A 14,095-nucleotide genomic window follows, 5' to 3' on the forward strand; every position below is an offset into this window, starting at 1 on the left:
GCCCTCTTGCTGTCTCCCCCGTGTGGGAGCTGCGTCTGACAAGATGACATTTGCTGTCTGTCCCCGGCTCGACGGCCGGCTGGTGCACGTTCATGGAGGCACCAGCTCTGCTGTCTGCACAAGGGCGTGCTCCCTCACCGAGCGTGGACACGGAGCCCACTGACCGCCTCTTCCCTCTGTCCTCAGAGCCCCCCACGATGAACCCAGTGGTGGAGCCGCTGTCCTGGATGCTGGGCACCTGGCTGTCCGACCCGCCGGGAGCCGGCACCTTCCCGACGCTGCAGCCCTTCCGGTACCTGGAGGAGGTGTACATCTCCCACGTGGGCCAGCCCGTGCTGAACTTCTCGTAAGTGTGCCCCCGACCGCGTGCAAGAGCAGGTCCGGACTGGGGACGGAGCGGCGGGTGCCGGGTGGGAAGACACAAAGGAACTTGGTTGTATTTCGGAGACGCGCCCTCTCCCTGCCCCGAATCTGGTCGCACAGTGGGTAACGAGGTGCTTTCTGGTGGTCATGTTTCCGAAGACGCGCGGCCGACCACAAAGCCTCGGGCGTGTTGATGCAAACACACCATCAGTGGTGCCGGCACTCAGTTAAGTTCCCCGTGCCTGCCGCGGTCCTGTATGGAGACCAGCCACCCCCGTGTCACTGAGAATAAGATGACAAACATGCCTTTCCCAGAATTCCCCCCTGAGCTGAGCCGTGTGAGGTCTCAGAGAAGCGGTTAGTATTGTGGTTCTCAGATTCGTACCACACAGCCAAGCGCACGGCCTTTGAGGTCCTCTGTCAGCACCCTGACTTCGTGCCTGCTGTGTCTTACGTGGGGGTTGGTGGGACCCCCGAGCACGATAATAGCTCCCAAGAGGCAAAGCCTCGGGTGAGGGTGGGATTTGACTGTGCTCGTGGGGTGCGTGGGACCGAAAAGCACAGAGGGGCCTTGCAGGAGGCGTGTGCCTAAACTATGGAGACCGAGTTTCTGTCATCAAGGTCACTGTCAGTCGTGACGGTCAGGAAGATGGGGACACAGACGAGAGCGAGGGCGGGTGGCACCTGGAGGAGCGGCTTCTGGGTTGGAGACAGAAAGTCCTGACGTACCTGGCAGCCGGGCCACACACGTGGTCTCTCGTGTCTCTTGGGCCGTGTCTTTTATGTGTCTCTGCATTTTCCACATGAACAAGAAGCTGTTTATTTTACATTTGGTGGGTGGGGGCTTCGTACAGTGAGACGGGCACGTGCACGCAGCCTGGCCCTGTCTCGGGGGTATCCGCTACCTGGGCCTTCACCCTCCTGCCCGCTAGGTTCAACGCCTTCCACCCGGACACGCACAAGCCCATGCACAGGGAGTGTGGCTTCATCCGCCTCAAGCCCGACACCAACAAGGTGGCCTTCGTCAGCGCCCAGAACACAGGTACTGTCCCTGGACGGCCCGCCCCCTGCCCGCATGCCAGTAGAGGGGTGGCCAGCGCCAGAGGTGGCATCTGCGTCCCGCCTGCCACTCTGCAAGTGACCTCTGGGAAGCATCAGGCCTTCGGACGGGCCCAGTGGGGCTGGCGGGAGGGAGCTGGTGGCAGGGGCTGCGGGTCCCCTTTTGCCCTGAGCTGCACACGGGTGTTGCCTGTAGGCTGGGGCTGCGTGGAGGGAACCAGACCTGGAGGCCCACATGGGGCCTGAGGTTCTCTGGAAGTCCGCACCGCCCCCAGTGCCAGGCCACCCTAAGATAGCTCACAGGGTTGATTAATTGGAAATTACTCAAATCACACCTGCTTGACCTTTAACCTTGCTCACTGGTCCAAGTGGGGCTCACTTCCTAGAAGCAGGTGGACAGTCAGAACCAGCCCGACTTGGGGTGGGCCTGCCCAAGGCAGTAGTGAGCTGGAGGTCGGGGGGGCAGCGAACGGCCGGGAGGGGGATGCCTCCTGGCCTTTTTCATGGGGCCGAGGGCAGGGCCAGGGTCAGGGCACCCCCGGAGAGAATGACCCTCCCCCGCCCCCCCCCCCCCCCCCCGCCCTGGCTATAAGAGGACCCGTGAGTCTTTCCCCCTCGACGCCTGGGAGTCTCTGTGCTGGCCAGGGGGACAGGTCGTCGCCTCGATGGCTTCAAAGTTCAGACCTGTTGAAGCCTGGGGTGCAAAGGCCGGTGGTGGGAGCAGCGGCGTAGGAAGCCGCGGGCGGGACACTGAGGACTGGCGGTCCCACAGGCATCGTGGAGGTGGAGGAGGGCGAGGTGAACGGGCAGGAGCTATGCATCACGTCCCACTCCGTCGCCAGGATCTCCTTCGCCAAGGAGCCCCACGTGGAGCAGGTGAGTCCACACCACAGTCCCCTCGCGGGTGCCCTCGCCACCGTCACACACTTGGGCCAGGGTCCCGGCCCATCCCTTGGCCTAAAGTCTGCCTTTCTGCTTGACCGAGCCTGTCTGCCCGTGCTTTCTCATGCCCACATGGGGGTGTGCCACCATTCAGACACCTGGTCCCTGGCCAGTGGGCGGGGCTCGGGTGTGCCGTTTTTTCTCGCACACACATCCTTCTGCGTTTGTGCTGTCCGCCTTTGCGAGATTTCTCCCGATTGAATTGCTGGGTCAAAGGCACGTTTTAAATTGTGACAGATTCCGTTAAATTGCTTTCCTTGACCGCTGCGTTCCCACCAGCGTTGCGTGAGGGCACCCGGCTCGCTGCTCCTTCATCAGCGCTGCTCGCAGACTTACTGGCCCTCGCAAGTCTGACGGATCAAAGACGGCATCTCGGCTGTGTTTACGTTGAACTCGTGGATGCAGGGAGCGTCCCCACGTCTCCTCTCATACTTGATGTTCGCGGTCCTTGCCTGTGTTGTGTGTGTTGTCATTTACGGGAGCTTTCTGTGTGCGTGGCTGGTACCCCCGTGTCTGCTGCTTATGTGACACAGTCCCCATTTGGTGGCACGTGGTAGTTTGGTTTGTGCCGTGCTCCACCACCTGTGGTGAGCTTTCCTGTCGCTCCCTCCAGGGGTCTTTCCCTCCATGGCGTCTGGATTTGGGTTCTGGCTCTGGGAGGTGTTTCTGCTCAGATGATCAAAGTATCCAAGCACCCCTCCCTTCCCCACGCTCTTGTAGCTTTTCACACTCAGACCCTAGTCCGTCCCAGATTTGTTTTCCCATGATGCCGTGTACAGACACGCGGTGACCAGTGCCCCGCAGACCTGAAGTGTCCTGCCTGGCTTGGGCCCATCCCACAGGTGGGAGAGGAAGTGTCCGTCTGTCTGTCCACCTCCTCACTGATAGTAATTTAAAATTGTTCAATAACGTAGGTTCCCGATACTCTTTTCTCTAAGTTTCCTTGGTGAATTCTTCAGCACTTCCTCTTCTGCATGAGCCGTATGTGCTGGGCTGCGCAAGTGCACGAATGAATCCGGGGAGAAGCGGCCTCCTCGTCTGCAGCAGCACACAGCGGCTCGGGGCTGTGTTGCCATGGTTTCAGGTCTAGTTTGCGCTCTTTCGGGGGCACGAAGTTTCTTTCTTTATAATCTTGTGTAATTATGTAGGTGTTGGACATTTCATGGCAGGTGACGTCGTGGTCCTCTCTAGTGTTCGTGGCTGTACCGACGGCATGTGGCTTCGCCTTCTGATTGCTGTGGGTGGTGGGAGGGCTCTGGTCTCTGTCCACCTGTGCTGAACTGGGACGTGTCTGTCACGTCTGACAGCTGGTTCTTGGGCACAACCCTGACCGAGCAGAGACGTGTGTTGGCGCTCACCCCGTGAGGGGCTCGCGGGCTGGTCGGGTAAGGGCATCCTGTTTCTACTATGTTTTTACTATGGTAAGAATTATATTCAGGAAGGGGTTTTGAGTTTCATCAAATGCTCTTGCAGCCTCTTTTGGGAGGATTCTGTGTTTTTTGTCATTGAAGCTGTTGACGCAGTGAATCAGAATAATACCTTCTAAGTGTTGAGGCGTGCCTGCTTTTTGAGGGTAGCTCCTACTTGCGTGATTTTCAGGAATTATTATCCATTTGGGTGTCGGTTTATTTTCACAGAGTGAGCTGGGAGCTTTTTAGTGGTTTCCGTTCCCTGACAAGGAGGGAGCCCCATGGAAATTGCCTGTTCCTGGTGGGTGTCCAGGGGACAGCGTCTGGGCCCAGCCTGGGCGGCCCCTGCTTCCCTCCCTGCTTGCCCGGCCCTCTCCCTAGTTGCTCCGTTGGCAGCCTCCGCTCACGGTTCCCGGGAAGGGTGCCCTTTCTTCCAGGTTTTCGAGTTTGAGGAAGAAGTGACACATACTGGTCTCTCTCTGCCATTCTGTGTCCACCTTACATCTCTGATCTTTTGCGTATGACCGTTTTCTTTTTCTTGCTGGTACTTGCCAGAGGTTACTTATTTTATCAGGGTTTTGTGGAGGTGGGGGGAGCTTTATTTTTGCTGGAGAACTGACTTTGGGCTTTAGGAAGCAGAGGAGCCCCTCTCTGCAGGACAGAGGAGGTGAGGTGAAGCCTGTGGGGGCAGGGCCAAAGGAAGGCTCAGCCCCGCAGAGTGACCCGGCCGACCGAAGGCTGGTGGGTGCCTGGGTTGGCCTCCCCGCTGGCCCGACGTGGACAGAACCTGGAAGTGAGAAGCTCACACTTGGGGCCAGAAGAAGGGAGGGGGGCGGGGACTGGAAGTATGTGTCTGTCCTCCCACAGCTGGCAGGCAGAACGCCTGGCTTCTGCAGACCCCTGGGAGCGGCAGGTGTCGGGGCAGGTCCCTGCCTGTCTGCTACTGAAGCCCAACCCCGTCCTCACCCTTCTCTGTTACTTGCCATCTGTGTTTGGCCGTTCAGGACTCCACACTGTCCACACGGCTCTGAGACAGCGGGTCTAGCCCCTGCCCCCATCTGACACTGAGGATCAGAGAGGCCCTGCCTTCCAGAAACTCCCCGCGTCCTGAGGTGCTGGCTTGTGCGGTCAGGCTGCTCTGACGGCCAGTGAGGCCGAGCAGTGTCCATCCCTGCCTGCTTGGTCCCTCCTTTTGGGAAGTCCTGACCCGGCCCTCTGACCCGCGTCCACTGTGTCTGTCCCGCCGGCTTCATCCCCATACAATTTCTTCGTCCCCATATAATTTGGATATAAGCTCCTTGTCAGTTACTTGTGGTGCCAGTATCCGTTCCTGTCTGTATCACTTCCTCCTCTTACTAAACTTTAATTATATGTGGTTCAATTTCCCAGGCTCTCCTTTCTGGATTGGTTTTGGTGTTTCTTAATTAAGCAGTCTTCCCTGAACACAGGTCAGAAAATACGTATTCTATGTATTTTTTTCCGGAAGCATTACAGCTTGACTTAAAACCTCCCTTTCAGCTCATCAACACACCTAGACTTTCGTGCAGATAAAAGGCTCGCTGTCCCAGCCCCAGCCGGAAAGGCCTGCATCGCCCTCCCCGTCCAGGCAACCTGCCTGTCTGCCACCCCCCCTCCCCGTCCAGGCGCCCTGCCTGTCCACCCTGGGCCAGTCTACTGTGTTTTAATTATTAGAGATTACTAGAATTTTTTTTTTTTTTTTTTTTTTACTTAAAAAAAATCAACTCTTTTGAAGTAAAGTTACGTAGAATTAGCACATACACTTGAGGTGTCCATGCCCGTACGTCAAGACCATAATAGCCCGGCCCCCAGCCCCTGCCCCCCAACTAGGGCCAGATTTCTGTTGCCACAGACTAGGTGTGCGACTTCTGGGACCCCTTATGAATGGAACCATCCAGTATTTACTCCTTTCGTTCAGGGAAACACTTTTGAGATTCGTTCCTGCTATTGCTCTTAGCGGAAGCTTGGGTGTTTTGATGCCCAGGGCACGTCCATCACAGCTTTGTCTACTCTCTTTGAGGGACGTGGGTTGGTTTGTTTCCAGCTCTGGGCCGTCACGAGCGTCTGTGTGCTCCTGCACGCAGACACGTGGTTTCACTTCTCGGGTGACGACCTCGGCCTGCCACCGCCCAGTCCCGTGGCGAGCGCCGGGCTTACTGGTGCCCAGCACGACCGCACCACGGTCCCCGGGCCGCCCTCTCTGCGGCACTGGTCCTTGAGTGGCCGCGGACGGCATTCCCTGTGCTGATTGATAAACACACTCCCGGATGCCTGACGGGGTCGCACCCTCCTGGTGCCCGTTTCTCATCTGTGAAGCCAGCGCCCGCATCCTGTGCCCCTGTCGCCCAGCTCTGAAGGTTACACATTCTGGATGCAAGGTCTACACGTTGACACGGTAACAGCATTCCAGCTGATGACTTAGCTTTTCGTTTCGTTAACAAAGTGTCTTACTTTTCATGTTCTGTTACCAGTCTTGTCTTTTACGGTTTGTCCTTTTAATGCCCTTTCGTAAATTGTTTTGCCCAAGCCAGGCAGCAGAGGTGAGTAACTTGCGTTTTCTCCAAGAATTTTTCTGGTTTTCTCTTTCACTTTAAGGTTTATGATTTTGGAATTGATGTTTTTTTGTTGTTTTTTTTCCTTAATGTTTATTTATTTTTGAGAAAGAGAGACAGAGCATGAGTGGGGGAGGAACAGAGAGAGAGGGAGACACAGAATCTGAAGCAGACTCCTGGCTCTGAGCTGTCAGCACAGACTCAGGGCTTGAACCCACGAACCGCATGATCGTGACCTGAGCTAAAGTCAGACACTTAACCAAGCCACCCAGGCGCCCCTGCTATATTATTCTCTTAACGTGATTCGTTATAGGAACAGTTTTTCAGATGTTGAACCAACCTTGCATCCTTCAGGTAAACCCCACCTGATTGTAATGATTTATCATTTTTAGTTATTGCTGAATTTTTGTATTGCTTAAGTACATAAATTGGAGAAGTTTTGCTTCATATTATTTTTTATTCTAATCATCCTGAGTTTAATATCCTCCTGTTTTTTGATTTCTTAAATGGGAAGCTTGCATCATTGATATCTAGCCCATTTTTAGTTTGTAACACTTGAAACTATGAATTTTCCTGTAAGCCCTGCTTCAGCTGCCTCCCGCAGGTATTAGTAGAGTGTGTTCTTACGACCTCCTAGCTCAAAATATTTTCTCTAGTGACTTTCTTCTTGGAACTGGGTTATTTGGAAGGTATGCTACTACTTTCCAAATATTTAAGGATTTTCTACTTATCGTATTGCTAGTGACTTCTAATTCAACTCTGTAAAGCCCAGAGAACGTGTTCTTAGAGTTACTTTATGCCACAATGTGTGCTATAACTTGGTGAATATACCATACACAGTCCAGATGAGTAAGAAGTCGACAGTTGTCGGGTGCAGCGGACCTGACACTGTTAGGTCAGGTCGCTTGATGGCGTCATTCAGATTTCTAGCATACTACTGAACTTTTTGGGGGAGGGAGTCTGGTTCTATCTGATTGCAGACAGGTGTTAAACTCTCCAACAATGATTGAGGCTAATTCTCTCCTTTACTTCCGCCTGCTTTTGCTTCACAACTTGAAGCTCTGTTATTAAATGCGTGCGTATGATATTTCATGTTTATGACATGTTACCCTTGGTAACTTGTGTGTACCTTGAAGTTGGAGAATAGCACAACCATACCTGCTCTCCAGTGGTGGTTGTCTATGTGCCGTGTCTGTCTTCCTACCTTTCTACATTGAACCTCTTTGTCTGTATTCAGAGTACATCTCTTGTAGGCTTGCTTTTATTGTCAAAAAACTATATTTTATTGGAATGTTGAGTCCACGTATATTTAAGAACAATATTACTACTATGGTTGCTTGTAAGACCGCCACCTTGATTTGTTTTTTTGTGCTTTCTTGTTTTTGTTCCTTTACTGCATTCTCTTGGGTTAAATATATTTGGCATTCTGTCTTATTCTGTTAGGGTTTTTTTTATGTTTATTTATTTATTTTTTAGAGAGACAGAGTGAGGGGGGGCCAGAGAGAGAATCCCAAGCAGGCTCCGCATGGTCTGTGCAGAGTCCAACACAGGCTGTAACCCACGAACCACGAGATCATGACCTGAACTGAAACCAAGAGTCAGAGGCTTAACTGAGCCACCCAGGGCCCCCCCCCCCCCCCGGCTTTTTCTTATTGAAATGTAGTTGACACACATTGTCACGTCACTCTCAGGTGTACAACGCGGTGACCAGACGGCGTGGGCAGGACGCCGTGCTCCCACGAGCGTAGCTCCCGGTGGTCACCGCACAACGCTCCTCCAGCGCCACTGGCTGTGGTCCCCGCGCTGGGCCTTCCGCACCGGGCCTCCTTCGGCCCGTAACCGGAAGCCTGGCCCTCCCTCTCCCCTGCGCCCCTCCCTCCAGCCCCGCCCCTCCCCTCTGGCAACCACCAGGGCGTTCTCTGCATTTATGGGTCTCTTCCTGCTTTTTTTGCTTATTTTGTTTTTTAGATAACACATATAAGTAAAATTCTACGGTTTCTGTCTTCCTTTGGCTGATTTGTTTCACTCATGCTAGGCCCACCCACGTGGTCACAAATGACGAGGTCTCATCGTTTCTGTGGCTGTTAGCTTCTCAACTGTGTCTCCCTCGTTTTTTTAATGGTTGCTCAGAGGCCACCGTGACATTTGCCCCTTCACACTGGTTGTGGATAATCCGACTTCACGGCTGATGCTTCCTTCTTCCCGCTCTGCAGTCCCACTGACCGTTTCTTCTGTACGGTGTCGTCACACCCGTAACATGTTTGTGTAAACATTGATGTCAGAAGTACACACACACACACACCATAAATCTTCACGGTACTGTTCTTTTTGCTTTAAGTAGTTGATTTGCGGGGAAGTTACAGTGAGGGGAAACGGCGCCCTCTTCTCATCACCCACTGCTCTTCTCTGTGTGCTGCTCTCCTCTGCTTCCCGCGGCCCCGCGTCTCCAGCGGTGTCCTCTCCCTTCATCCTCAAGACCTACATCCGTGGCCCTTCTCGCAGCATAGTCTGCTCTCAGCAAGTCTCTTGGGACTATTTCACTCCCGAACTTTGGTTTTTCTTTTTCTTTTTTTTTTTTTTAACTGGGGGGTGAAATACATGTAACAAACTTTAGCATCTTGACCGTTTTCCAAGTAATTGTCTCACGTTTATGTATTTGTTTGAGAGAGAGAGTGCACATGTGCACGCCAGCACGGGAGGGGCAGCGGGATGGGTAGAGAATCCCAAGCAGGCTCCACACTGTCAGCACAGAGCCCGACACAGGGCTCGATCCCACAAACCGTGAGATCACGACCTGAGCCAAAATCGAGAGTCAGACATTTAACTGACTGAGCCACCCGGGCGCCCCACATCCTACCTGTGTTTACGGACGTGCGTCCGCGGTGTTAAGTATATTCGTGCAGTCGAGCAGCCATCACCGCCGCGCCTCCCCAGGACACTTGGGTTTCCTAAGACTGAAGCTCTATGCCCCGTGAGTCACGACTCCCCATTGTCTCCCCCTACGGCCCCTGGTGCCCCGTGTCCCACTCGGTGCGCTATGAGCCTGACGACTCCAGGGACCTCATCCAAGCAGAGTCACACCCTGTGTGTCTCTTGTTACTGGCTTATTGTACGTAGCGCAACGTGCCCAGGGTTCATGCGTGTTGTGGGATGTTGCCGAACTTCCTTCTTCGGGCTGAGTACTACTCTGTTGTGTGTGTGTGGTACATTTTGCTCATCCGTTCATCCGTGGCGGACGCCAGGGCCACCTGCACCTTGTAGCGGCTGGAATGCGGTCACCGTGGGTGCACAGACATCTGCAGGACGCCGCTTTCGGTTCTTCTGAGCGTGGACCCGAAAGCGGGCTGGCGGGGTCGCGCGGCAGTCCCGTTTCTGGTTTTGTGAGGAAGTCCACGCCGAGCCCCACGGCGGCTGTGCAGGAGGCCCCCTCCTCCACGTCCTCACCCTCCGGCTGCTCGAGCTGTTGGGGCGGCAGCCGGACTTCTGTTACCAGCGACGCGACCGGCCGATGTTTCTCTCGTTGCGTGAGTTGTTTTTACTGTTTGGTGTCTTTGGACGCATACAAATTTGTAATTTTCATGAATTACGGTTTGTCTGTTTTTTCTGTTGTTGGCTCTGCATTCAGTGTCACATCCAAACATCGCCAAGTCCCGCGCAGTGAAGCGTTTGTGCTGTTTTCTTCTAAGGGTTTTATTGTTTTAGCTGTGACATTGAAGTCTCTGACTCGCTTCGAGTTAGTTTTTGTGTGTGGGGCTAGGGAAGCGTCCAGCCTCGTTCTTCGCGTGTGGACGTCCAGTTTTCCCAGCGCTATTTGTTACAAAGACCGTCCTTCCCACATAGAGTGGTCTTGGCGGCTGCGTTGAAAATTGACCGCGTATGTGAGGGCTTGTTTCTGAGGCCTCTGTTCTGGTGCATCGTCTGTATGTCTGTCTGTATGCCAGTGCCACGCTATGGTGAAATCAAGAGGTGTGTGTCTTCCAGTTTTGTTCTTCCTTTTCGGGATTTTTTTGGCTATTCCGGGTCCCTGAGAATTCCATGTGACTCTTAGGATGGATTTTTCTGTTTCTACAAAACATATTGTTGGGGTTTTGATAGGGATTTCGTTAGTTTTGTAGATCCCTGGGCAGTATTGATATCTTACTGATACTGAGTCGTCTAATCCATGAACGTGGGATGGGCATCCCTTTATTTATGTTTACTGTTTTGGGGTGGTTTTTTTATTTGTTTGTTTTTGTTTTTGGTGTAGACTGCCCGTGCGCAGGAGCCACCCAAGACGTAAACTGAAGGTCTCCTCAGGTCTTTTCTGAGCCTTTCCCTGGGCGTGTGCAGGCACCCTCTGACCTCCCCGTGTGTGCCCTGGTTTGTCCGAGTCGCTGATGCGTGGTTCCCAAAAGGGGAAGAGGAAAAGAAGTGGGGGAAAGGGGTGCCGGCCCTTCAGATCTCCTGTGGGCCTGGGCTGGTCTCCTGAAACTCTTGGGACTGTAAGATCGTGTTCTTCATATTTGGGGATTTTCAGACATGATTTTTTCACCTGTTCTCCTGCTCAGTTATTCCCGTTTTCCCCTCGGAACTGCTGTTAAACGTATGTCAAAAAGCCATTTAATCTTGTGCCACACGTCCCCGAGGCTGTTCATTCTTCAGTCTGCTTTCTCCATATTACTCAGTCTGGATATTTTAAAAATTGTATTGGGGCTCCCGGGTGGCTCAGTCGGTTAAACGTCCGACTTCGGCTCAGGTCATGATCTCACGGTTCGTGGTTTGAGCCCCATGTCGGGCTCTGTGCTGACGGCTCGGAGCCTGGAGCCTGTTTCGGATTCTGTGTCTCCCTCTCTCTCTGCCCCTCCCCCGCTCACTCACACACACTCTCTCTCTCAAAAACGAATAAATGTTTAAAAATTTTTAAGATTTTGTTTTATTCTTTTTAAAAAAATTTTTTTTCAACGTTTTTTATTTATTTTTGGGACAGAGAGAGACAGAGCATGAACGGGGAGGGGCAGAGAGAGAGGGAGACACAGAATCGGAAACAGGCTCCAGGCTCTGAGCCATCAGCCCAGAGCCCGACGCGGGGCTCGAACCCACGGACCGCGAGATCGTGACCTGGCTGAAGTCAGACGCTTAACCGACTGCGCCACCCAGGCGCCCCGCGTTTTATTCTTAAAGTTCATGTATTTTTGAGAAAGAGCACACACGTGCAGGAGTAGGGGAGGTGCAGAGAGACGGAGAGAGAGAATCCCAAGCAGGCTCCACGCCGTCGGCAGAGTCCTGCTCAGGGCTCGAACTCACAAACGGCGAGATCGTGGCCTGAGCTACAGTCAAGAGCTGGACGCTCAACCGACTGAGCCGTCCGGGTGCCCCTAAAGATTGTATTTTTAAGAAATCTCTACCCCCAACATGGTGTTAGAACTACGAACCCGGAGATCGAGGGTCACATGCTCCCACTGAGCCAGCCGGGTGCCCCCAATTTGGATATTTTTATCGACCCATTTTCAATTTCACCAAGTCTTTCTTCTGTCTCCAGTTAAGCTATTAAGTGAGTTTTTCATCCGTCTGTCTTTGTGCCTTCTCTCAAAGTGACCTCTCTTCCTGGCTTCCTCTCTCCCTCACCTCCCCCTCGCCCCACTCTGGCAACCCCCTCTCCTTGTCGCCCGCGAGCAGCAGGGCAGGGGTCTGGTTACAGTCATGGAGCAGCTGCGTGTCTACAGCCGTGAGATAGATACTGCTCCCCGGACCCACTGGGAACTCCTCACCCGTTCACGGAGACACGGAAGCAGCCTTCGTGTGCACCGACGGGTAGAGCGAGTATGTGTGCGATGTGCACCCACACACATGCACACGAGGAATGTTAGAATTTTAAAATGAATTAAATCCTGTCATCTGCCACATGGATAAAACCCCGAGGGGATCATGCTAAAGTAAAATAAGGCAGGAAAAGAAACACTGCTGGTTGTTGCCGAGGGGTGGAGGGATGGCAGGTTGTAGGTCAAGGGCACAGACGTCCAGTTAGAAGAGGAGTGAGTCGTGGGGACGTGATGCCCAGCATGGTGTCTGCAGTTTCTACCGTATTGTATACAGTAGATCTCATAGATCGCACACCCCGTACACAAAAAGTGTGTGAGGTGATGGGGGTCAGCTAGCACCAGAGACACCTGTGTCCAGTCCACACTTTTGCACCTACACAGTGTCGTGTGTCTCAGTAAGCTGGGGGCGAGCGTGCGTGTGCTTGGATTCTCGGTCGTGCGGACTGGCGGCAGGCCACCGAGGAATGACGAGAGGCCTGGCTGTAGGGTAGCTGTCGGCTCGCCGGGATTCCTGTGAATCTCGGCTGTGAAGCTCGGCCCCTGTCACCTCCACACCCTCCACCACACCTCCACCTCAAACCTGCTGTACGGCGAGCACGGTAACCACTGTGGCTTCCTGATTTCTTTGTTTTAAGAACTAACACACAGTGAAAGCCATCTTCCTCCTGATTTTCCTTTTCCACCTTTACTGAACAAAACAAGGAAAAACATGCTTTTAGAAAGCATTAAGACATCAAGAAATTCTCAGCGCGCCTCCCGCCGCAGCGCACTTCCCTGCGGTGGGCGCAGTCTAGGGAAAATGGGCACCCTTGGCTAAGAGAACAACCGGCGTTTGTCAAGAGGGCCTCTTCTGCACCTCCAGAGGCTCGTGGGCCCTCGGCCCGGCTGTGTGCGCGGGAGCCGGGCTCCCCACGGTCTGAGCGTGCTGTCTGCGATCACCGGGCCGCCTGGACCGGCTCCCCTTTGAAGCTGTCGAAGCTAGCGGCTCCTTCCAGCCTCCCGTTCCTCAAATGAGGATCTGTCTGTGGCCCAGATGGGTCTTCGATGATGCCTTCGCTGTCGTGGCCGACTTGGGATGAACACGGAATTACTCTGAGCGAGCTTACCAGATTGCTGTCTACGGGCAGAGGCCGTGGGAACCACCGAGCAAGGCAGCGTGCAGCCTGCCTCGACTTTACATCTTTCCAGCGACTGGCAGTAGAGGGGGACGAGAAACGTCCTCCGAGGGCCTCCAGTTCCAAAGGAACCTGACGGGCGACTCTCGGGGCCTGTGCGCTGGTGCTACCGTTGCTGGCTTTGGCTCCGAGTGCTCCGCTGTGACCACTGTCATCTCCGCGACAGGCTGACAGCACTCCGGAGGCCACACGGCACGTGCCGGAGGTGCCCGACCTGACCAGAGCCCAGTGAGTGTGCTCTGGGGGCGGTGGGCGCAGGGTGGCCCCTCGCTCCCCAGCCCCGCATCCTTCCTGGACTGGCGGTCGGGCTGTGCTCCCCAGGCCTGCCTCCTGTCTCCTGCTCACCTGCTGCCCGTCGCCACGCTGCTTACGCCAGAATAGGATGGCCGTCGCAGGTTTGGCACGAAGAGGCAGAGGTGAGGGGAGGCCACACTTGGATCACTGCACCGTGAGGCGGGCTGTGGGGGGCCGTGTGGTATTTCCAGAAGCCCTGCCAGCCATGCAGAGACAGCCGTTCAGAAAAGGCCAGTTGTCCTCAGGTGTTAGATGTTTTGAGGAGCCTCTCACGGGCTCAGAGTAAATAAGCAGCAGCCTCGCTCTTTTCCGTGGCTCACAAGGCAGTGCCTCACCTGCACGTCCCTGTGCAGCGTGGTCCCGGGCACTCAGCTGAGGGCACCGCAAGACCACATGTCTCCACCTGTGTCCCCTGAGAAGTGGTCTCAAAGGTTAAAGCCAGCCTTATTTTTTTTTTTTTTTTTTTTTTGAGAGACAGAGACACA

At 54.1% G+C, this 14,095-nt stretch overlaps 1 protein-coding gene across 2 annotated transcripts in view; it reads left to right on the forward strand.

Moving 5' to 3' along the window:
• The window catches only part of THAP4 (THAP domain containing 4), a 40,783-nt gene that overhangs the window by 23,611 nt on the left and 3,077 nt on the right, over positions 1-14,095 (forward strand). For both annotated transcript variants that reach the window (XM_040450376.1, XM_040450377.1), the window contains 3 exons: positions 187-346; positions 1,296-1,405; positions 2,195-2,298. In XM_040450376.1, coding sequence (XP_040306310.1) covers positions 187-346; positions 1,296-1,405; positions 2,195-2,298 — 374 coding nt within the window. The remainder of the gene's footprint in view (positions 1-186; positions 347-1,295; positions 1,406-2,194; positions 2,299-14,095) is intronic.

Source organism: Herpailurus yagouaroundi, unplaced genomic scaffold (genome assembly GCF_014898765.1).
Source record: "Herpailurus yagouaroundi ecotype Mexico unplaced genomic scaffold, PumYag 202, whole genome shotgun sequence".
NCBI lineage: Eukaryota > Metazoa > Chordata > Mammalia > Carnivora > Felidae > Herpailurus > Herpailurus yagouaroundi.